Source organism: Myotis daubentonii, chromosome 10 (assembly GCF_963259705.1).
Source record: "Myotis daubentonii chromosome 10, mMyoDau2.1, whole genome shotgun sequence".
In the NCBI taxonomy this organism is placed as follows: domain Eukaryota; kingdom Metazoa; phylum Chordata; class Mammalia; order Chiroptera; family Vespertilionidae; genus Myotis; species Myotis daubentonii.
This window is the reverse complement of record NC_081849.1, coordinates 30,564,144-30,588,261: the sequence shown is the minus strand read 5'-3', so window position 1 is coordinate 30,588,261 and position 24,118 is coordinate 30,564,144. Positions and strand designations below refer to the sequence as shown.

Below are 24,118 nucleotides of genomic sequence, written 5' to 3'. Positions count from 1 at the left end.
GTCAAGTAGCACATGGTCTCACTCAGAAGCGGAATTTAATGAACAAAATAAACTGATGAACAAAATAGATCCAGAGACATAGATGCATTGAACTGATTTTTGAATAACAGAGGGAAAGCAAGGGAGGGTGGGTGGGTGGGAAGAGAAAAAGGAAAGAACTTGTATGCATGTATGTGCGTATATATAAAATCCATGGACACAGACAATAGGGTGGTAAAGACCTGGCGTGGGTGTTGGAGGTGGGCTAGAAGGGCTCAATGGGGGATATATGTAATACTTTCAACAATAGAGATTTAATTAATAAAAAGAATTAGTTATCTATGAATAAATAGGCACAAAAGGGGGCACAAAGGTTTAAAGAAACCTTTAGCAAATACTTCTATTACTGTGATTCTCAACCTTCCTAATGCCGTGACCCTTTAATACAGTTCCTCATGTTGTGGTGACCCCCAATTTCACTGTTACAAATTGAACATAATTAAAGCATAGTGATTAATCACAAAAACAATATGTAATTATATATGTGTTTCCCAATGGTCTTAGGCGACCCCAAAGGTTTTGCGACCCACAGGTTGAGAACCGCTGTTCTATAATGTGCACCATCTCCTCCTTTCCCTCCACTTCCATAATTTTTGCTCCATAGACTTGGTTCTTTGCATATTATTTTAAATCCATGCCCATGTATGAAGAAACCTTTGCTGGAAGCCCACTTCAAGGGGCTCATTAGTCTCTAACATCTTGGCAAGAGTAAGGAATTTGGCAGTTGAAAATTCACTCCTCTTCGTGAGTCCAACTTTCTTGGGCAGAGAAAAGTGACATCAGGTCCATCATTAATATGAGGGGATGGAGGGTGAAGGGAAGCTCTCACCTTTCCACAGTAGAAAATATCCTCTCTCTTCACCCATCCTTCTGCTATCTTCTCTCTGATGGCCTCCCCCACTTCGTCCTCATTCTCGGAGCTGTAGGCCCCATCAATGTGCCGGTACCCAACATCGATGGCGAACTTCACTCCTGCCCTACAGCTCCCCTTAGGGGTCTGAAATAAAGGGGTTGAAATTTGGGAGAAAAGAAATGAGTCTTTCATTTAGTTCAGGGGTCCTCAAACTTTTTAAACAGGGGCCAGTTCACTGTCCCTCAGACCATTGGAGGGTCGGACTATAGTTTAAAAAAACACTATGAACAAATTCCTATGCACACTGCACATATCTTATTTTGAATTAAAAAAACAAAACAAGAACAAATATAATATTTCTATTTGCATGTGGCCTGCGGGCCGTAGTTTGAGGACCCCTGATTTAGTTTAATCGGTATTAATCAGGACACTGCTGTAGAGTGAAAATGACAAATTCCCAATTCCATGCTGTTGTGTTTGGAAGATGGTATCTAGAGGCTGGAGAAACTGACCTTCTAGGGAGCATTCCATCCTCAGTGGGAGACTCCATCCATCCCAGGTCTGCCCTTAGATTTGTGGTTTCAGAAATATGACTTGGTCAATGTGACCAGTGACAAGATATTTCATGGTTTCCATGCTATAGGAAGGCACAGTTCATTGACATTGGTTCAGTTCTAAATCAAAGGTTTGGGTGAATAAACTGAGATATAGCCACAGAATGGAAAACTAACAGATAGTAAAAAGGAATGAACTATTGATAGACACAGATACATGGATGAATATCAAATAAGTATACTGAAGAAAAGAAGCAAGACAAAAAAGAATGGTAACAAATTCTAGGACAACAGATGGTGGCTGGCAGGACGTATGTGAGTGAGTGAGGTGGTGAAAGGAGAGTGTGTGGATGTATGTAGTGTGTGTGAATGAGTGAGGCAGTGAAAGGAGAGTGTGTGGATGTATGTAGTGTGTGTGAGTGAGTGAGGGACAGTCAAATCTAGCAGGAGTATCAGAGGCTGGCAGACCAGGCTCTCCTGGGCAGGGAGTCCCTACCACTGCTGAGGGCACTCTCCAGCTTGTGGGGCTCAGACAGGGAGCCCAGGCCATCTTGAAGGGGAGAGTGGCCTCCTCTAGGAACTCATCAGCACAACCATGTAGACTAGCTTTGGACACTGTCCATGACCCTGCAGCCACACCAGCCAAAGTCCTGCTTCCCCGCCCACAGACCTACAGACCTGCAGACCTACAGACCCTAGGAAGTCTGTCTCCAAAGGTGCATAGATCCCGCAGCACTAAGTGCGAATTCTACCTCCCCAACTGCTGACCTCTGGACACCAAAGTTGTGTTTCCAGTGCGCAGGCCTCCTGAGCCCATCGCCTGGCTCCCAGAGGCCTCGGTAAGCCCCCACTGGGTGCGCTCATATCCAAACAAGGGAACAAGGCCCTGGCAGCAAAACTTGAACTTCCCCCTCCTCAGCTGCTGATCTCCAGTCACCACAGTCGCACTGATCCAGGGCTTAGGCCCCCTGAGTTCCCTGCCCCAGTAATGTGGCTCTTGAGTTCCTCTCTGAGCTGCTACAAGGTGTGACACTGGCTGCCTGCATCCACTCCCCGTGGTTGGACAGATATTTGAAAAAAAAAATGAAACTAGACCACCAACTTACACCATACACAAAAAGAAACTCAAAATGGATAAAGGACTTAAATATAAGGCGGGAAACAATAACAACTTTAGAAGAAGCCATATGCAGAAAAATAGCAGACATTTGTCATCGCAATATCTTCAGTGATATAGCTCCTAGGGCAATGGAAACTAAGGAGAAAATAAAATAATGAGACTACATCAAAATAAAAAGCTATCTTTGCTAAGGGTTTAATTTCTAAAATTTACAGGGAACTCATACAACTTAACAAAAGGAAGATAAACAGTCCAATCAAAAAATGGGCAAAGGACCTAAATAGAGTACATACAGAAGGTCAAGAGACATATGAAAACATGCTCAAAGTGACTAATCATTCAAGAGATGCAAATCAAAACAACACATCTCACACCTGTCAGAATAGCTGTCATCAACAAATCAACAACAACTGCTGGGGAGGATGCGGAGAAAAAGGAACCCTCTTGCACTGCTAGTGGAAATGCAGACTGGTACAGCTACTGTAGAAAACAGTATGGCATTTCATCAAAAAATTAAAAGAGGAACTTTCATTTGACCCAGTAATCTCACTTCTAGGAATGTATCCCAAGAAACCAGAAACACCAATCAGAAAGGATATCGCACCCCTATTTTCATAGCAGCACAATTTACAATAGTTAAGATTTGGAAACAGCCTAAGTGCCCATCAGCAGATGAATGGATTAAAAAATGGTGGTACATCTACACAATGGAATTCTACGCTGCTATCAAAAAGAAGGAAGTGTTAACTATTTGCAACAGCATGGATGGAACTGGAGAGCATTATGCTAAGCGAAATATGCCAGTCAGAGAAAGATAAATATCACATGATCTCACTTATTTGTGGAATTGTTATTTCCTTTCTGTGTTACCATGTTACCTTGATTGTTCATGGTACTTGATGGGTTGTTTCTCTGCTGGAACATTTAAAACTGTGAATATCTTTCTTATTTAGATACTGTCTTAATTTTAATTCATCAAGTTGATAATTAGAGGTCTTTGTTTTGTCTACCAGTAGATGGTGCTCTAGTACAAGCTTCTGTTTTCTCTTACCAATTCTACTTGCCCCTGGGGTGGGGGGGTCACCACTGTGGTCATGGGAGTTGCCACCTGGGTGATAGGGTGGTGAGTGCTCTGCTGTATTTTGTTCCTCTGGGTCTGGAGGCCTCACTACTGTGGTGTGAGGATGTAGTGGCTGAGGGGAGAGTTTCCTTTGTGAACCCAGTGCTGGGTTACCTGGTTCCCTTCCTGGCTGGTGCCACTGCACTATATAGAGCTGGGAGACCAGAGACATGTCTTTGCTTTTGCTACCAGGCTCCACTGCAGTAAGGGAGGAGGAAGCAGGTTCTCAGGTGCCAATGCTGTTTCTATCCCTCTTATTCTCCACTGGGCCATAGTGTGAGCACTCCACCCCGACTCCTCCACCACTACCCCATTAGCTGGGGCCACAGGCTAGCCATGGTGGCTGTGGAACCACATCTGCAGACACCATCCCTGTTTTCTCCCTCATCTTGCCTCCCCTAAGTGTTCCAATACACCCTCCTTCAGATGTACCAATGTGTGTCTCTCTCAAGCTTGCTAGTGTGTTGAACAGAGTAACTTTTTTTGCATTAAAGATGTCTGATTAGTTGTAGATTTAAGGGCAGATAGACATAGGTCTATGTATTCCACTCTGATGCTCTGAGATGACATTTTAAATATATAAATATGTGTCTCTACAAACAGTTGGCCAATAGGTAGATATATGAAAGGATGTTCAGTGTTACTAATCATTAGGTAACTGCAAATTAAAACCACAATAAGATATCACCTCACACCTGTCAGAATGGCTATCATCAATCCTTTATAATAAAGAGCTAATATACTAATTAGACCGAACAGCAGAACAACCATCCAGACGCCCTTCCAGACGAAGCCAGAGCTGTGAAGGCTGAGCCCCTTGCACAAATTTTGTGCATCGGGCCTCTAGTAAATTAATAAACAAGTGTGCGTGATGATGTGGAGTAAAGGAAACCCTTGTGTGCAGTTGGTGGGAATGCCTGTTGGTGCAGCTGCTGTGGAATGCAGTATGGAGTTTCCTCAAAAAATGAAGTGGAGCTCTGGCCAGGTTGCTCAGTAGGTTGGAACCTTGTCCCATACACCAAAAGGTTTCGGGTTCGATTCCCAGTCAGGGCACATACCTCGGTTGTGGGTTTGTGCCTCGGTCAGGGTGCATGCAGGAGGCAAACAATCAATATTTCTCTCTTACATCAATCTCTCTCTCTCTGCTGTCTATCTCTCTGTCTCTCTCTCTCTGTCTTTGTTTCTCTCTCTCTCTCTCTCTCTCTCTCTCTCTCTCTCATACACACACACACACACACACACACACACACCCTCTTACTCTCTCTCTCTCTCTTCCTTCCTCTATTTCTCTCTAAAATCAATAAATATATCTTTAGGTGAGGAAACAAAATTAAAAATGGAACTGCCTTATGAGTCAGTGATTCCATTTCTGGGGATATAGCCAAAGAAACCTGAAACATTAATTGGAAAGAAGATATGTACCTGTATGTTCATTTCAGTATTATCAACACTAATAAAAGAGAAAAATGGTAATTGGCATACGAGCTACCCTTTTCATTGGCTAATCAGGGCTATATGCAAATTAACTGCCAACTAAGATTGGCAGTTAACTGCCAACAAGATGGCGGTTAATTTGCATATGTAGGCACAATGCAGGGAAGTGAAAGGGAAAGCAGGAAGAAGCCCCCTGCCACTGACAGTGATCAGAAACCCAGGGGGGAGCTAAGAGCTGGGGGGCAGCCCCCAGCCATGATCGGACAATCAGGTGCCTTTTCTGCCCTGGCCAGTGATAGCAGGAAGTAGGAGTGGAGCCAGCAATGGGAGCTGGGCACGGTCGAAGCTGGCAGTCCCGGGAGCTAGGGTTCCCTTGCCTGGGCCTAACGCGAAGCCCACGATCGTGGGGCCGCTGCAGCTGCGGGTCCCCGCTGCCCAGGCCGGATGCCTCAGCCAGAGGCGTCAGGCCTGGGCAAGGGGCCGATCCTGCGATTGGAGGGTGATGGGGGTCAATGCCTGAGGGCTCCCAGTATGTGAGAGGGGGCAGGCTGGGCTGAGGGACACTCCCCCCTACACACACCCAGTGCACGAATTTCGTGCACCGGGTCCCTAGTTTATAATATCCAAGATTTGGAAGCAGCCCAAGTGCCCATCAGTAAAAGAGTGGAAAAAAAGCTGTGATACATTTACACAATGGACTATTACTCTGCTGTTAAAAAGAAGGAAATCTTACCCTTTGCAACAACCTGGATGGACCTGGAAAGTATTATGCTATGTGAAATAATCCAGTCAGAGAAAGGAAGTATCACATGGTCTCACTTATATGTGGAATCTAATGAACAAAATTAACAAAACATAAATAAAAACAGACTTCTAGATACAGAGACAAGATCGACAGCTGTCAGAGGGCACAGTGGTTGAGGGGCTGAATGAAAAAGATGAAAGGATTAAACAAAACAAAACAAAAGAAAAACATCCTCATGGACAAAGTATGGTGATTACTAGAGGGAAAGGGGGGAGGAGGGAATTAGAAAAGGGTAAAGGGATGATAAATGGAGATGAAAAGAGATGACTTTGGTTGATGCACATACAATACTGATGCTGTATTATGGAATTATACCCCTGAAATGTATATAATTTTGTTTACTAATGTTACCCCAATAAATTAAATAAAAGGAAGTGAAAAAGACAAGAGCTAAGGTAGAAGTGTGGTATTGACTATTAGCCTGAAGTAATATTTGGATGGTGCTTTGTTTAGTAAGGATTATGTCACAGAAACAAGTTATAGTCGTGAAAGTCTTTAATTATTCAGCCATCATTAAAGAGACTTTTCTAAAAAACTGAATATATGGTATACCCTTTCTTTGTTAAAAATATTCTCCTTAGGAAGATAAACGATCCAATCAAGAAATGGTCAAAGATTCTAAATAGACATTTTTCGAAAGAGGACATACAGAAGGCCCAGAGACATATGAAAACATACTCAAAGTCACTAATCATCTGAGAAATGCAAATCAAAACAACCATGAGGTACCATCTCACACCTGTCAGAATGGCTATCATCAACAAATCAAATTACAAGTGCTGGTGAGGATGTGGAGAAAAAGGAACCCTCTTGTACTGCTGGTGGGCATGCAGACTGGTTCAGCTACTGTGGGAGACAGTATGGAGTTTCCTCAAAAATTAAAAATGGAACTCCCATTTGACCCAGTAATCCCACTTCTAGGACTATATTCCAAGAAACCAGAAACACCAGTCAGAAAGGATATATGCAACCCTATGTTCATAGCAGCACAATTTACAATAGCTAAGATTTGGAAACAGCCTAAGTGCCCATCAGCAGATGAGTGGATTAAAAAATGGTGGTACATCTACACAATGGAATTCTATGCTGCTGTAAAAAAAGAAGGAATTGTTAGCATTTGCAACAGAATGGATGGAACTGGAGAGCATTATGCTAAGCGAAATACGCCAGTCAGAGAAAGATAAATATCACATGATCTCACTCATATCTATTTATATAAAAACCCTGGGTGTAACATCACGATCAAGGGGGATATAGCCAACTGGAAGGAAGTCAGTCCTGCAGGGGTTGTCTTGTAAACAGCTGCACCCTCCCTGAGCTGTTTCCTGCGAGGACAGGGTGGTTTCAGGTAGAAAACTGCCCTCGGGAGCATGGCTGCACTGAGTCCTGTGTCCTCTTAGCCACAGCTGCACCCTCCCGGAGCTGTTTCCCAGGAGGATGAGGTTTTAGGCAGGAACCAGCCCTCGGAGAGTGGAGGCATATCTTTATACAGTTTTAATATTAGAGGTCATGGTGGTAGTTTTACCCACAGCATCGACTGGAATTGTTGCAAATTTACTTCTCAGTGGAAGCACCTTTCATTCCCAATATAATTTACCCATTCCACTATATGAAACTTCAATTTCTAGACTCGATATAAACAGTGAAGTTCCTAAAACTATTAAAAACACCCAACTTCTCATTATTGATGAATGCACCATGGCATCCAGTCATGCTATAAACACCATAAACAGATTACTAAGAGAAATTTGAATGTTGTATTTGGTGGGAAAGTTCTCCTTCTTGGAGGGGATTTTCAACAATGTCTTAGTATTGTACTGCCTGCTATGCGATCGGCCATGGTACAAATGAGTTTAAAGTACTGCAATGTTTGGGGATGTTTCAGAAAGTTGTCTCTTACACAAATATGAGATCAGAGGATTCTGTTTATAGTGAATGGTTAGTAAAACTTGGATATGGCAAACTTGATAGCAGTTTTCATTTAGGAATGGATATTATTGAAATCCCCTGTGAAATGATTTGTAATGGATCTATTATTTTATTTTATTTTTTTAAATTGTTTTATTGCTTAAAGTATTACAAAGAGTATTATATAAGTCTCATATTTTTTTCTCCCCTTGACCCTCCCCTAGCTTCCCATGCCCCCCAATGTCTTGTGTCCATTGGTTATGCTCATATGCATGCATACAAGTCCTTTGATTGATCTCTTACCCACCCCCCCCCCCCGTCTCACCCCCCAACCCTCCCCAGTCTTCCCGCTGTAGTTTGACAGTCTGTTTGAGGCTGCTCTGCCTCTGTATCTATTTTTCTTCATAAGTTTATAATGGTCTTTATTATCCAGAAATGAGTGAGATCATGTGGTATTTTTCTTTCATTGACTGGCTTATTTCACTTAGCACAATGCTCTCCAGTTCCATCCATGCTGTTGCAAAATGGTTAGAATTCCTTCTTTTTTACAGCAGCATAGAATTCCATCGTGTAGATGTACCACAGTTTCCTAATCCATTCATCTACTGATGGGCACTTCGGCTGTTTCCAGATCTTAGCTATGGTAAATTGTGCTGCTATGATCATAGGGGTGCGTATATGCTTTCTAATTGGTGTTTCTGATTTTTTGGAATATATTCCTAGAAGTGGGATCACTGGGTCAAATAGGAGTTCCATTTTTAACTTTTTGAGGAAACTCCATACTGTCTTCCATAGTGGCTGCACCAGTCTGCATTCCCACCAGCAGTGCACGAGTGTTCCCTTTTTTCCACATCCTCTCCAGCACTTGTCGTTTGTTGATTTGTTGATGATAGCCAGTCTGACAGGTGTGAGATGGTACCTCATTGTTATTTTGATTTGCATCTCTCGGAAGCTTAGTGACTTTGAGCATGTTTTCATATGTCGCTTGGCTTTCTGAATGTCCTCTTTTGAAAAGTGTCTATTTAGGTCCTTTGCCCATTTTTTGATTGTATTGTTTATCTTCCTTTTGTTAAGTTGTATGAGTTCCCTATAAATATTGGAGATTAAACCCTTATTGGTGATAACATTGGCAAATATGTTCTCCCATGCAGTGGGCTTTGTTGATGGTTTCTTTGGCTGTGCAGAACCTTTTTATTTTGATGTAAGTCCCATTTGTTTATTTTCTCTTTAGTTTCCAAAGCCCTATCGGTGAAGAAATTGCTTCAGCATATGTCTGAGATTTTGTTGCCTTTGGATTCTTCTAGTATGTTTATGGTTTCCCGTCTTACATTTAAGTCGTTTATCCATTTTGAGTTTATTTTTGTGTATGGTGTGAGTTGGTAGTCTAGTTTTATTTTTTTGCATGTACCTGTGTAATGGATCTATTATGGAAGCTACCTTTGGAAATACTATATCTACAGACAATATTAAAAATATATCTAAATGTGCAATTCTTTGTCCAAAAAATGAGCACGTTCAAAAAGTAAATGAAGAAATTTTGGATATACTCAATGGAGATTTTCACACATATTTGAATGATGATTCCATTGATTCCACAGGTGATGCTGAAAGGGAAAATTTTCCCATCGAATTTCTTAAGAGTATTACTCCTTTGGGAATGCCATGTCATAAATTTAAATTGAAAGTGGGTGCAATCATCATGCTATTGAGAAATCTTAATAGTAAATGGGGTCTTTGTAATGATACCAGATCTATTATCAAAAGATTAGGACCACCCTAACTGGTTTGGCTCATTGGATAGAGTGTGGGCCTGTGGATTGAAAGGTCCCAGGTTCGATTCTGGTCAAGGGCATGTACCTTGGTTGTGGGCACATCCCCAGTAGGGGGTGTGCAGGAGGCAGCTCATTGATGTTTCTCTCATCAATGTTTCTAACTCTCTATCTCTCTTCTTTACTCTCTGTAAAAAAATCAATAAAATATATTTAAAAGAAAAGATTAGGACCTAACATTATTAAAGCTGAAGTATTATCAAGATCTGCAGAGGGAGAGGTTGTTCTGGTTCCAAGAATTGATTTGTCCCCATCTGACACTGGGCTCCAATTTAAATTGATTCGACAACAGTTTCCTGTGATGCCAGCATTTGTGATGACTATTAATAAATCACAAGGACAAACTCTAGACAGAGTAGGCATATTCCTACCTGAACCCGTTTTCACACATGGTCAATTATATGTTGCTTTTTCTCGATTTCGAAGAGCATGTGATGGAAAGTTAAATTGCTAAAAACTTCAGCACAAGGGAAATTAGTCAAGCACTCTGAAAGGGTTTTCACTCTTAATGTCATGTACAGGGAGATATTAGAATAAGTTTAATCACGTCAACAGTCATTGTTTGCATCGCTGTTGTTTTTATATCATGTTTTTGTCGTTTTTATATCATGCCTCTATTGTTGTTATATCCTTTTGTTACTGTTTGTTTATTAATAAATTTCTATATTATTTTCATATACATTTTACTAATTTCCTTTCATCTCTCACACTTCTATTATAGAGAAAGGGCAAATAGCAATATTAAAATATTTCCGCTAATTTATTCCCTTTTAATGTGCCTGAGTTTCGTGCACCGGGCTACTAGTATGGGATATAATGATCAACATAATTTGATGAACAAAAATAGATTGATCTAGAGACAAATGGTAGGGGAGGCGGGGTTAGAGAGCAACTAAAGGACTTGTATGCATGCATATTAGCATAACCAATGGACACACACACTGGGGCAGTGGAAGCTTGCCCGGGGTGGGAACGGCTTGGGGAGTGGGAGGGTCAATTGGGGAAAAAGGAGACACTAAAAAATAAAATAAAATAAAATAAAATAAAATAAAATATTCTCTCTGCATTGGCTGGAGTGGCTCAGTTGCTTGAGCATCATCTCATGCACCAAAAGGTAACTGGTTCACTTCCCACTTAGGGCACATACCCAGGACATGGGTGCATACTGGAGGCAACTGATCCATGTTCCTCTCTCTCTCTCTCTTTCTCTCTCTCTCTCTCTCTCTCCCCCCCCCTCTCTTCCTCTCTCTAAAATCAATAAAACATATTTAAAAATATATTCACCCTTACATGGCAGAAGCAGCAATGGGGTGAACTATAATTACTAAATTAGTAATTAATTACTAATTAATTCTAACCAATCTGTATAAACCAGTTGGATATGTGGACATAAACAACAAACTTTATAATTTTAAATATAGCATTTGAGAATTCTATATAAATTCCAACAGCTTTGTTAGGAAAATAAATTTTAGAAAAATCAGAAAGATCAAATAGAATACCATATATGGAGACTGAAATAAGTCATATGATAGGAAAATCTAAAGTGCAAAGATTTTTTTTCATAATTAAGGACAATATCAATAAAATAAAGAGTTCTGTTTCCTAAAATGGCCAATAGCACCCTTCCTCCACTTGAGAAATGAGCAAGTCCTTAAGGATGAACTTTCTTTTTTTTTTCTTTATTTATTAAGGTATTATATATGTGTCCTTATCCCCCGATTCCCCCCCCCCCACTCATGTCCTCACCCCCTGTGGTCTGTGTCCATTGGTTAGGCTTATATGCATGCATGTAAGTCCTTTGGTTGATATCTCCCCCTTGCCCCCAACCTCCCCTACTTTCACTCTGAGGTTTGACGGTCTGTTTGATGCTTCTGTCTTTGGAACTACAGGATATAACATATGTCCTAGGGCAACATATTTGTATGGTATTGTGTAATAAGTACAATACATGAGTCTGAAAACCCAGTTGGAGTGATTCAGTTTAGCATCACTCCCTTTGACCTACTTGGAAAATGTGTGCTTCCTATCTCTGAATTTTAGGCTCTGTGATTCTAAAGGTCCTAATTCACAGGGGAAATCAGCCTCCTTATTGTAAGAGTTCAGCATTCAAGGGAAAGAATTGCCATATTGGCACGGGTAACATACCTTATCACAAGAGGTTAGGTGAACCAATGATATACTTATTACCAATTGTGATTGTTAATGGACAAGGCAGCAGCCATAACTTGAGAGGGTAGTTGATTAGAGATTCAGACAACTCAGGGATGAGGATTTGGGACATAATACTAGGTAAGTCACCCAGACTAGCAGAGATATTGGCTAAGGATACAGGGAACTTAGAATGGGCATTCTGGGAGGAAGAGAATAAGGTGACGTTACAATTGAAGACAGCTTTAGTGGCAAGGGCCCTATTCATCCTGCTAACCTACCTCTTTAAAAATTTTCCCAGGAAACAGACCAAACAGAATTATGGAAGAGCTGTTCCCAGGGGTGAACTTAGCATATAAAAGCAATTGACAGCAGGGGTAGAATATGTCATAATGAACCCCATTTTCTCAGTCCTCAGAAGTGTTGACTGCTCATTACTCACATCTGTTTCCCTCTATGGATGACCCAGGGTATAAAGCCTGATGCTCTTACCTGAACTCAGCACAACTCTGTGGCACCATTCCCATTCCAGAACTCCTGTGGCATTGATGAGCAACTGCATCGCAGTACAACTGTCCCCATTGCACACACCCTTACAGGTCTGGTCTCTGAGAGTACTCTCCAACAAGCCTCCTGCATGCAAATCTCCTTCTCAGAGGCTGTTCCCAGATTTCCCAATTTAACACTTGGGTAGAGAAGGATTTCTTAAACAAGCCGCAGAAAGTACTAATGATAAATTAAAGAGTGCTAAATGTGAGCACATTAAAATTGGGAATCTCTGTTCATCAGAAGACACCATTCATTAAAAGAGTAAAAAGGTAAGTGGGAAGAGATATTTTCACATAGATATAACTGACGAAGAACTCATATGCAGATATTTTAAAAATCCACTATAGCAATAAGAGAAGAGAAATACAATAAAAAAACATTCGTGGAAGACACAGCCACTTTGCAAAAGATCTCCAAATGTCTAATAAAAATATGAAAAATTAATCTCATGTAGAGTTGAGAGGAAGTGCAAATTAAAACCAGAGTTGCATAAATTTAAAAAATCAGCAAGTGTATGTGAGAATGTTGCCTCATACTGTGGGCTCCTTTTTCATTTTGTCGATGGTTACTTTTGCTGTGCAGAAGCTTATTTTGATATAGTCCTAGTTGTTTATTTTCTCTGTAGTTTCCTTTGCCCTAGGAGATGTATTTGTAAACATATTGCTACAGAGATGCATTTTAGACTGAACTAAAAGTGCTCAAATACGAACTTAAAAAAATCACAGGCTGTAAACTCAGTGATTTCATGTGCTTGAGATCAATAAAATAAGAAGCACCTTGCTGAATTTTAGTCAAGAAAGCAGAAAGGTCCCATTCTCTAATCCAAGATCATTTTAAATCACAAATTGATTTAGTTTAATGTTTGGCTCAATACTCATTCAGCGAAACAATAGCCCTTGGAAGTTGCTTTCATTATTACAAAAAGTGAATCAATTAGATCCATTTAAAATGAAGTACAGATTATACTTTAAAAAAGATTCTTATTTAAAAAAAATACAGAAAGAGATATAAATTTACCAATTTAGAGTCTTGGTAGGTACCAAACCCAATGATAGGAATGCTGTTTCCATCACTTAGAGGTATGCGGTGATCTCCTGCAGTGAGTTCCATCTTGGAGAGTCTAGGACTTCAGATTTCTGGGAGTGATTCGGAACACATTTGGATGGGAGTCCTAGGGCCTATTTAATGAAAGAAAGGAGGGCAAGAGGGAGGAGCAGTGGGAGGGAAGAGAGATTGACAGATCTATTTCTCAACCTGTTTTCTTCTAGGTTGTTAGGGAAATACTGAGATTGTCCTTTGAACTTTATTCGAGACATAAGAATAACTCAATTGAGAATTTATGCTTATACCTCTGCAAAGAAAAGATTGAACAACAACAACCAAGGAAAGGAATCGAGTGGGGTTCTGTTAGGATGCTTTTGTTGCCAACTAACAGGTCTATCTCAACTTCTCTTAGAATATAAAGGAAATTTATTGGTTCATATTCCTGAAAACGTCAACATTAGGACTAGCTTAAGGTGAGACTAGAGTAGTTCCTGTCCTAGAACTTCCCTGGAGATTCTGAGGCAGCAGGATTGGGCAGGGGTCTCGATTGCTACCACCTTGCAGTAAACTTGGAAACATTGGGCCAGAAGAACAAAGGAAAAGGCAGGAAACAATTTCACACCCTCTGTCTCCTGGCTTTCTCAGCTGAATCTCCCCTTATCATTGAAAGACAGTAATCAGCCTTTGAAGTGACTCAGCTCCAGCTTCAGGTCCACTAAAACAGAGCTTACCTCCTCCATAGCTCAAGCATAACCCAGGAATGGAGTCTTTTTTGCCTCAATAATCTTTTTTGGTTGAACCATCCCTCGCTAAATCAATGAGAGTGGTCAAAGGAAATAAAAGACCGATTTGATTGCCTTAAGAGAATACTAGTAGAAGCCATTTCTACATGTGGAGTTGGTGTTAATCCAGTGGTTCTCAACTTCCCTAATGCCGCGACCCTTTAATACAGTTCCTCATGTTGTGGTGACCCCCTATGTCATTGTTACAAATTGAACATAATTAAACAGTAGTGATTAATCACAAAAACAATATGTAATTATATATGTGTTTTCTGATGGTCCTAGGCGACCCCTGTGAAAGGGTCTTTCGACCCCCAAAGTGGTTGTGACACACAGGTTGAGAACCGATGGGTTAATCCCACCTGGGTAGATTCTGGATGTTGTTAATTAAAGGGAAAGAAGTAGTAATTTGGGAAACAATGGTCATTTATTTTAATCTTCCTCTAAAGGACTGTGCAACAGTCCATGATGATGGAAGTGTCCTGAAGTTTGTCTAAAATTGACTTGTCCTCTCTCTAGGAAATTCATTCTTGCTAATATACACACAGGCAGTGGGCACAATAATTTCTACCAGGGTGGGGCAGTGTGGAATGTGGGTAGTAATGGTCCTCAATATCAGTTGTCTTATCAGTCCATCACTCATTGCCACCTTTGTGTGCTAAGATGTTAGCTAGAATGTCTCTTTATTATTGACTTTCTAGCTCTATGAATTTTAGCACATGTACAGATTTATATAACTACCACCACATGTAGGATACTGAAACATTCTATAACCCAGAGAATGCCTTCATGTTATTTCTTTATAATCACCCCCTCCACCACCTGCACCCCCTGGAGAAGTCACTCCCTGTTGTTCATTCCTATTGTTTTATCTTTTGAGAATATCATATAAATGGAATCATACAGTATATATAGTCTTTTGAAATTGCCTTCTTTCAGTCAGCAAAATCTGTTTGAGATCCAACCATGTTGTGGCTTGTATCAATAGCTTATTTAGTTTTTATTGTTGCTTAGTCTCCTATATAATAAAAGCACAGTATGCAAATTGTCACCTCAAATGGGAGTTCATCTGGGAGTTTGACCAGGGGGCTGGGCCAGCCGGGGGAAGGGAGGGAGGCCCCATCTGGCAGCGGTGGTGGCAGCAGGCAACTTGGGGAAGGGAGGGAGACTCTGGCTGGCAGCAGTTGCAGCATCTATAGGCAGCTGGGGAAAGAGAGGGAGTACCCGGCCGGCCGCCGGCAACCGGCAGCCACTAGGGATCCTACCAGTGCTCGAATTTAGTTTGTTTTCAATTTTTGGTGATTGTGAATAGAACTGCTGTAACCATTTGCATACAGGTGTTTGTATGAACATTAGTTTTCATTTCTCCAGCAGTGAGATGGTTGAATCATGTGGTGTGTTTGACTATGTAGGAAGCTGCCAAACTGCTTTTCTCAATGGTTGTAACATTTTGCATCCCCCTCCCAACAATGCATATGAGTTACAGTTGTTCTCCATCCTTGACACAATTTGCCATTGTTTATATTTTTTTACTCTAGTCATTCGATAGATTTGTCATTGTATCCCCTGGTTATTTTAATTTTAATTTCCCATGTGGATAATGATGTTGAACATTTTTCATGTACTTATTTGACATCTTAATTTCTTCTTGGTGAAGTGCCTTTTCTAGTCTTTTGCCTATTTTTTAATTCGTTTTTTGTCTTAGTGTTGAGTGTGGAGATTTCTTGGTACATTTTTGATACATGGTATTTAATGGATATGTCGTTTGCAATTCCCCCTTCCCCCCCCCCCCACCCCCCGTCTGTAGCTTGCTTTTTCACTCTCTAAATTGTGTCTTTTATGGAGCACAAATTTTTAAATTTTGCAACGTTCATTTTTTTTGTATTGTGTTTTGAATCTGACCTCCAGATTTTCAGGTCATTCAGACTGTGTATGTGTTTAAGTTGGAAAGCACACTTGTACCTTTCCTGTACAATGATGAGATTAGTAGTATTTAGTCACATCAACACGCAGTTTCACAAAGACTACGATTAGAGAGGACATTCCTAAATGCATAGGGTAGTCTGACATTGACTCATAATGGGAGTGTTGATGTCATTAAAGTTAATGGGAATACCTTGAGATGTGGAAATTTAAGTTTGAGAACTTCAATAATTTTTAGTTTTTGAATTTGTTTTCTACATTTTTCTGAAGAGCAATGATAAGGATAATAGTTTGGAGGTAAAAGGCAATAGTTTTCAAAGTTTTTAAAAGATGGTCTGGTAAGAAACATAATATTTACCCTACAAATAGGCAAAGAGTGATCAAAGTTTACCAGAAGATACTGATTGAACCAACATTTGCTCTTTTATTTCATGCTATTTGCAGGCTAGCCCATTTAAAGTGAATTTACTTTTGGAAAAGACTCATATACCAAGAGTGAATTTGAATCTGTGATAGCATAACTTGCTTGAGAAGCTTTAGTTTTTGTGTTTAAGTGTGAACTATTAATGAACAAAATTAAATTAAGCTTATCAAAAGGTGCGTTACGATGTTTGAGACAGTGTTTGATTATTGAAAGTATCCACAGAATTCAATTTACAAGTTACAGGCAACAAGCATAATATAGCAATGGCAGGAGAAGGAAATGTATTGGGAGAAGTCTGGAGACCTCTAGTATAGACTTTTTTACCCTCCTATCACTGGGTTGCTTAGGATATACTTTGTCTTAGTTTTTTTTATATATATATATGTTTTTATTGATTTTTAGAGAGAGAGGAAGGGAGAAGGATAGAGAGATAGAAACATCATTGATTGACTGCCTCTTGTGCAACCTGGGCATATACCCTGACCGTGAGTTGAACAGAGAACTGAAAGGGCAAGGTCTACGCCCTCCATCTTGCCCCAGGGTAAGGGCTACGCCCTCCATCTTATCCTGAATCCTCCATTTTTGGGCAGCCATGTGCTCAGCAAGGAGCTTCTTCCCGGAAGCCCAAGCCTCTACTAGCCACACCCAGGATTTCTTTAAAGTAACCAATGACAATCAAGGGAAGTGCGTGCCATAGATATGAGCACATCCTGTGTAACAAGACACCGACTTGCGCCTGGCCAATCGGTAGGGCCCACAGTCCTTACTCCTCCCCTTACTCCAACCCCCCTATAAAACCCCTCTCCACACAGAGTTCTCTCTCTCTGCTGCTTGCTGCTGCGTCGGTGAGTGTGGCTGGGGTGCCGAGCTAGCTGGAATAAAGACTCTTTGCTTTTACATTGGATTCGGCTGGCTCCATGGTGGTCTTTTGGGGATCTTGAAATCTGGGCATAACAGAACCTCATGGTTCATGGGTCGACATTCAACCCCTGAGCCCCACCAGCCAGGTTGTCTTCAGGTTTGAACCACCACTGCCATGTGTATGAAGCACCTTGGTACCAGACAGCCCAAACCTGTTCAAGGTGTGCTCGTTGCCCATGTGTTTTCCAGCTATATGACCAGCCTAAACTCTCAACCCTCCCCAAACAAGGTGTAAGTTAAAAATCCAATGACTAATACTAAACATTGCTGATACATCTGTCCCCAAACAACTCACTGCCCTATGGTTACAGAACTTATTAGGTTCTGTAGTAATGTCAAAGTTCAATTATGCTGTGTGCAGTTCTGGAAATAAGTATTTTGTCCTTTCAAACCTGCTGAGATTAACCCATGCTCTACAAGGGGAATATTCAAAGATGTGGACAGACATAGATAATTTTTTTCACACAGGTTAAATAATCAAGGTAGGGAAGGAGAGTTGGTGGGTTCAAAATGTCACAATTATGGATAGTGATATGTGAAGGAGAAGCAATGATGGAAATAACCTGTCTTATGGCCTTTAATTTATTTCATAAAATGTATTATAATTGTTTCCAATCCTGGGAGGAAAAAATTCTTTTAATACACAGTTATTTCTCTAGTCCTTTATTTAAACATGGGTATGCTTCTTTTTTCTTTTTAATTTATCTTTATTTTTCAAAGTATTACCGGTGTCCCTGTTTTTCCCTCCATTAACCCCTTCATCTTTCACTGGCCCCTCCCCAGGCCTTCACAACACTATTGTCTGTGTCCTTGGATTATGCATATATGCATACAAATTCTTTGGTTAATCTCTCCCCAACCACCTTTCCACCCTAGCCTTCGCTCTGAGAGTTGTCTGTTAAACGTGGGTATGTTTCTTTTAACCTGAAAAGTACATCGTTGTTTATATGTATTTATATGAATATATTTTACCCAGGAAGATACACTTTAATTTTCATTTATCAGGCTTCTCCCACCCCTTTCCTCCTAAGCTTGGTCAACAAAAAGAGTTCATACAATCATTCCAAATTAATACAAATCTGGAGAATAAAAGCAAACCTGATTATTTTTATTTACTTTAAAAATAAATCTTAGTGGTACCTAGTAGTCTTTCCAGTAATTCAATTATAGTTCAGTCATCAAAAGACATCTTAAGTAAAAAGATTTCCCAAATTGGGACATTTGAAAGCCTCAGCAGACTCTATATTAGGTAATTCTTTGATTTAGAGGTAAAGGTTAGAGTGCAGCAAGGCAGTACAGGCAAACATGACAGGTTGGAGGGATGACCTCCCAGGCTCAGGCAACTCAGGACCCATATTCACGCACACAACATGCCATGTCTCCTGATTGAACCACCAAGATTGGTGTGCAGTATATTAGCTCGGGCTAGAACACAAACCTGAAGTTCCCAGCATAGACTTTGATGACTCTGGTCACATAGTCAAGTCCAGCTAACTTAACTGCTTTGGACAATTGTACACCATCAGTTAAAAAACTGAGCCGAACAACATAAACTGATGATCAAAAATAAATCCAGAGACATAGAAGCATCAAACAGACCATCAATCCTCAGAGGGAAGGCAAAGGAGGGTTGGGGGGAGTGATCAACCAAAGGACTTGTATGCATACATATAAGCATAACCAATGGACACAGATAGTAGGAGGGTGAGGGCATGTGCTGGGGGGTGGGAGCAGCCAGGGAGAGGTGAAGGGGGGAAAAAGGAGATCTATGTAATACTTCAAACAAGAACGAAATTAATTAAATAAAAAATGAAGGAAGGAAGGGAGGGAGGGAGGAAGGAAGGAAGGAAGGAACAAATGAAGGAAGGAAAAGAGGAAGGAACAAAAGGAGGAAGAAAAAAAAGAAGGAAGGAAAACAAGAAGGGAAGGAAGAGAAAATAAGTATAAACCACAAAAAAACAAAAACAAAAAGAAACCTGATCTGGGATGGAAGGTATTGCTAGGGGAGTTTTACCTTTTAGCCAATTGATCATAAAACTGTTCTCTTCTTGCCCAAGAGTCAATAATGTCATCCTGGAGACCCAGAGATAAAGATAGAGTTATTCTATCCCATCTGTAAATCAACTCTATTGTCTATATTGTCTTATTTTTCTGAATTTGGAGCCTAAATTTGGGAAAGACAAAGTCAAGTCTTTTAGGGAGAAAAGTTATAAATGTAAGATGAAAGAACCAGAGACAAGCGCTAGTTATAGGAATTATTTTTTTTTTCAGGCAGTATTTTAAAAGCACATCACAAACACAAACAATAATTGTTATAATGAGTTAAATGGCCCTGGCCGATGCTTCTAAGTGGTTAGATCGTTGGCCCACGGACCAAAGGGTTGTGGGTTTGAATGCCAGTCAAGGACACATACCTTGGTTGCAGGTTCCATACCTGGCCCTGGTGGTCAGGGTGCCTGAGGGGGCACAACCAATGGGTGTGTCTCTCTCACACTGATGTTTCACTCTCTGTCTCTCTCTTTCTCTCCCTTCCACTCTCTCTATAAATCGTGGAAAAAAATATCCTCAGGTGAGGAGTAACAACAAAAAGATTTAAATGTATGCCAGAAATAATGACGGCTAATGGAATATTGGGACAATAAAATAAAATGTCTATGGTACAGAATAACAGAGTTATTTTACAGAAAAAAATCTAAATTGTAACTTTCTTATTTGGTTCACTATAGATGTAATAATTTTTGATAAAGAATTTATCAATACTCCTTTATATGTAAGCACTAAGCAGAGATATATAAATATACAACTAGTTAATAAACGTAAGGATTTTAATTTTAGTCTTAATATATAACAAATTGTTAAGTATCTATACTAATAAAAGGGTAATGTGCTAATTAGACCAGACATCTTCTGGACATCCTTCCAGACATCCTTCTGGACAAAGCCACGGTGATGGGGGCTGAGGCAGAGGCGGTTAGGGGTGACCAGGCTGGCAGGGGAGAGTAGTTAGGGGTGACCAGGCAGCAGGGGAGGGCAGTTAGAGGCGACCAGGATGGCAGGGAAGGGCAGTTAGAGGTGACCAGGCAGGCAAGCAGAGTGGTTAGGGGCAATCAGGCAGGCAGGCCAGTGAGTGGTTAGGAGCCAGCAGTCCCAGATTGCAAGGGGGATGTCCGACCTCTGGTTTAGGCCCAATCCCTGTGGGACATCCCCTGAGGAGTCCGGAATGGAGAGGGTACAGTCCAGTCTGAGGGACACCAACCCCCCTGCCATGCACGTATTTTATGCACCGCGCCTCTAGTTTTAAATAAAACTATGTTTATTATATTGAATTTTTAATCATAACTTGTAACAATTTCTTTGATAAATAAGCAAGTCATATTTATTATTTTATCCCTATATTTGTATTTTTATGTACCTATAAACATAGGATAGTCAACAATTTACATTAATTTCTATATTTAATCAAGGTAACCAATCATTTCAAAGAAATTAAAAATTTTCTTATAACAGAGAAAACAAAAGGGTATAAACCTAAGAACTGTCACATTACTACTTTTTAGTGAACATAACTTATATAACTTATATAAAAATAAACAGCCTATCTAATAATAGACAAACATGGTAATTGATCATACCTTCGCTCCGCCTCCCATTGGCTAATCAGCATGATATGCAAATTAACCGCCAACAAAGATGGCTAATTTGCATACTGCAGGCAGGGCGGGACAGTGTGAGCCGCCAGTGCGCCACCAACCAGGGCAGCCGCAGAAGACTCAGAAGCCAGGGCCCAGAAGACACAGCAGCCGGACTGCGTTGCCGTGGGGGACATAGGCCAGGACCCTAAGACACAGCAGCCGGGTTTTCTTTTCTTTTTTTTTTTAGATTGTTTAATTATTTATTACAAATAAATGGTGGTTTCACATCTGTCAAAAACGGGTCTTGTTTTTACATGTGTGTGCAGGTTCTGAATGTACAAGAAAGGTCATGTGCTTAATTCGTCCATGCAAAGCTCACACGTACATCACTAAATACTTTAAAAATAGAACGATCTCTATTTGAACCAATCTGTTTAGATTCAGGATTAGAAAAATAGTATGAAACTAATGAAATACAATGATAGGAATTAGGAAGTGTGACACTGATGGTTCTGGGCATGTGAAGGGTGAGGGACAGAAGGGTACACACGGTCTTCCCTTCAGTTCTGCTGGAGAGCTCTGAGGGCCGGAGCTGCTCCATGCCCAGAGGAGGTGGGTGTGGTCAGTGGCTCTGTTTCAGAACTTCTTGCCAAGCAGAGACCTTACCCGACGCACAGGAACCTTTTTACTCCAGAAAACAAACAGCCAGTTACCAATGAGCATGGGAAAACCAGTGTCCCCTCCTGTGCATGGTGTCCTGATGGGGTGACGGGGAGGTGGGCGAGGGGAGCAGTGCAGAGTTGTTAGGCAGCTGGAGTGGGAGTGGAAAGGCCATGAAATGTCCAAAGTCCTGGCTGTGCCCACAGCCTGGGCTGCTCCTCCAGGCCCTGGCTGAGGGATTAGGGCTGATTCTCTCGGAAAGGGAATATTCCATGGGTGGAAGACTTACAGGCTCAGGGTGGGCCATGTGCTCGTTTGGGGCAAATCCCTCAGCATTCCTGCTGCCAAGCCCTCAAAGGAATGAGGCAGAGGCACCCCTCACCCCCAAGACCCCTTTGTGGACATTTTAGCATCTATGTGATTTTTAATCCCTTCAGGGAGACTTTCTATCCTGCAGTCCCATCCCACCCCACTGTTGCTGTTTGTCTGCCAGCTGGGTCGAGCATCAAGGGGAAGGGGTGTTTATACTCACTGAAAGACTACTGATCCTACCCAGAAACCAACCTGTTTACTGTACTGTTGTAAATATCATACCCTTTATATCCTGTATATTGGCTTCTTTTAAATAAAGTGAAATGTCTTAAAAAAAAAAGGCAAGGCAGGGCGGGACCCAGAAGACCCAGAGCCGCCTGATGTGGTAGTAACTCTATCTATCACTAAGCACTCTGAAAGTCAGTGGCATAAATGCACCAATTAAAGGACAGATTATGAGGGTGAATCAAATACAAAACCCACTTTAAATATAAAGACACATATAGATTAAAAGTAAATGAACTAAGCTGCAGCCTGTTATGCTCAGTGGATAGAGCATTAGCCCATGGACTGAAGGGTCCCAGGTTTGATTCCAGTCAAAGGCATGTACCTCAGTTGCTGGCTTAATCCCCAGTCCCTATCAGAGCATGTGCAGGAGGCAACCAATCAATGTGTCTCTCCCTTTCCCTTTACTCTCTCTAAAATTCAATGGAAAAATATCCTTGGGTGAAGATTAACAAAAACAAAGTAAATGGATTAAGTAACATTAAAGAGATTATAAGAAAAATATATTTCAAATTTTGTTAGTTGTATAATGGTTATGTTTAAATTATTAACACCTAAGAAATTGAGTGAAGGGTACATATAATATGCTGTAGTATTTTATAGGTTTTTTTTTTACATGTATGAGATTATTTCAAATTAAAATATTAAAAAATTAATAAAATATTAATTGAAATGTATCTGCATTACATGAAAAATCTCCTAATTGCTTCTAGCATAATTTATTAAGTTGTGCTAAAATTTACAAGGGTTCAATTAAAAAATACCTTAATTCTAAATGATATAATAGAAAATATATAATCGTGCGGTTATAAGCACTTATCTGAAAATACAAATTTAAAGAAGTGAATTTAAAGAAGGGATTAGCCAAAGAAAATATATACATAACCCATGGACACAGACAACAGTATGGTGATGGCCAGAGAGAAGTGGGGGGCAAGAGCTGGGTAGAGGGGGGAGAAGGGGGAAATAGGGACATCCTATATAATAACCATAAAAGCCTAATATGCACATTGACTGAACAGCAGAATGACCGGTTGCTATGATGTGCACTGGCCATCAAGGGGCAGAGGCTCAATACAGGAACTGCCCCCTAGTGGTCAGTTCACTTCCATATGGGGAGTGCCACTCAGCCAGAAGCTGGCTTATGGCTGGCCAGTGCAGAAGTGGTGGCAGGAGCCTCTCCCACCTCCGTGGCAGCACTAAGAATATCCAACTAACAGTTTAGACCTGATCCCTTGGGTCCTAAGCCTTTAGTCAGACATCCCCCGAGGGCTCCCTGGCTGCCAGAAGGATGTCTGACTGTAAGCTTAGGCCTGATCCCCCAGAGAGTGGGCCTGAGTCAAAAGGTGGACATCCCCCAAGGGGTCCTGGACTGTGAATGGGCGCAGGCCGGACTGAGGGACCACGCCCCCCCACCCCCCCACCCCCGCCCCGAGTGCACAAATTTTTGTGTACCGGGCCTCTAGTTATATAATATGATTTTAAAGACATTTATACATACTCTTAATATTATGGAAATAATGAAGTAACAATGTTTCAATTGCAGGTATTTTTCAACTGGGAAAAGGTAAAATATATTTTTTCCTGGAAACCATGTACTGTACATAACTTTTTAAAACTTTTTTTTTTTTTTACTTTTGGAAACTTTTGCTGTTTGTAAGTATATTCCATATAGTCCTTTCTCTATCTGTCAATTCTTACTATTTTGAGTTTTACACCATAGAAAAAATACAATGTGCTCTGCCACCCACTTAGCACCAGTTAGAGGTGTTC

General features: G+C 40.8%; 1 protein-coding gene across 2 annotated transcripts in view; it reads right to left on the bottom strand.

Moving 5' to 3' along the window:
• The window catches only part of LOC132211432 (aldo-keto reductase family 1 member D1-like), a 52,595-nt gene extending 39,080 nt beyond the window's left edge, over positions 1-13,515 (bottom strand). For both annotated transcript variants that reach the window (XM_059656112.1, XM_059656113.1), the window contains exons 1-2: positions 13,380-13,515; positions 869-1,036 (exon numbers count right to left, since the gene is read on the bottom strand). In XM_059656112.1, coding sequence (XP_059512095.1) covers positions 869-1,036; positions 13,380-13,472 — 261 coding nt within the window. In that variant the 5' untranslated portion in view covers positions 13,473-13,515. The remainder of the gene's footprint in view (positions 1-868; positions 1,037-13,379) is intronic.
• Between the last annotated feature and the right edge of the window lie 10,603 nt (positions 13,516-24,118).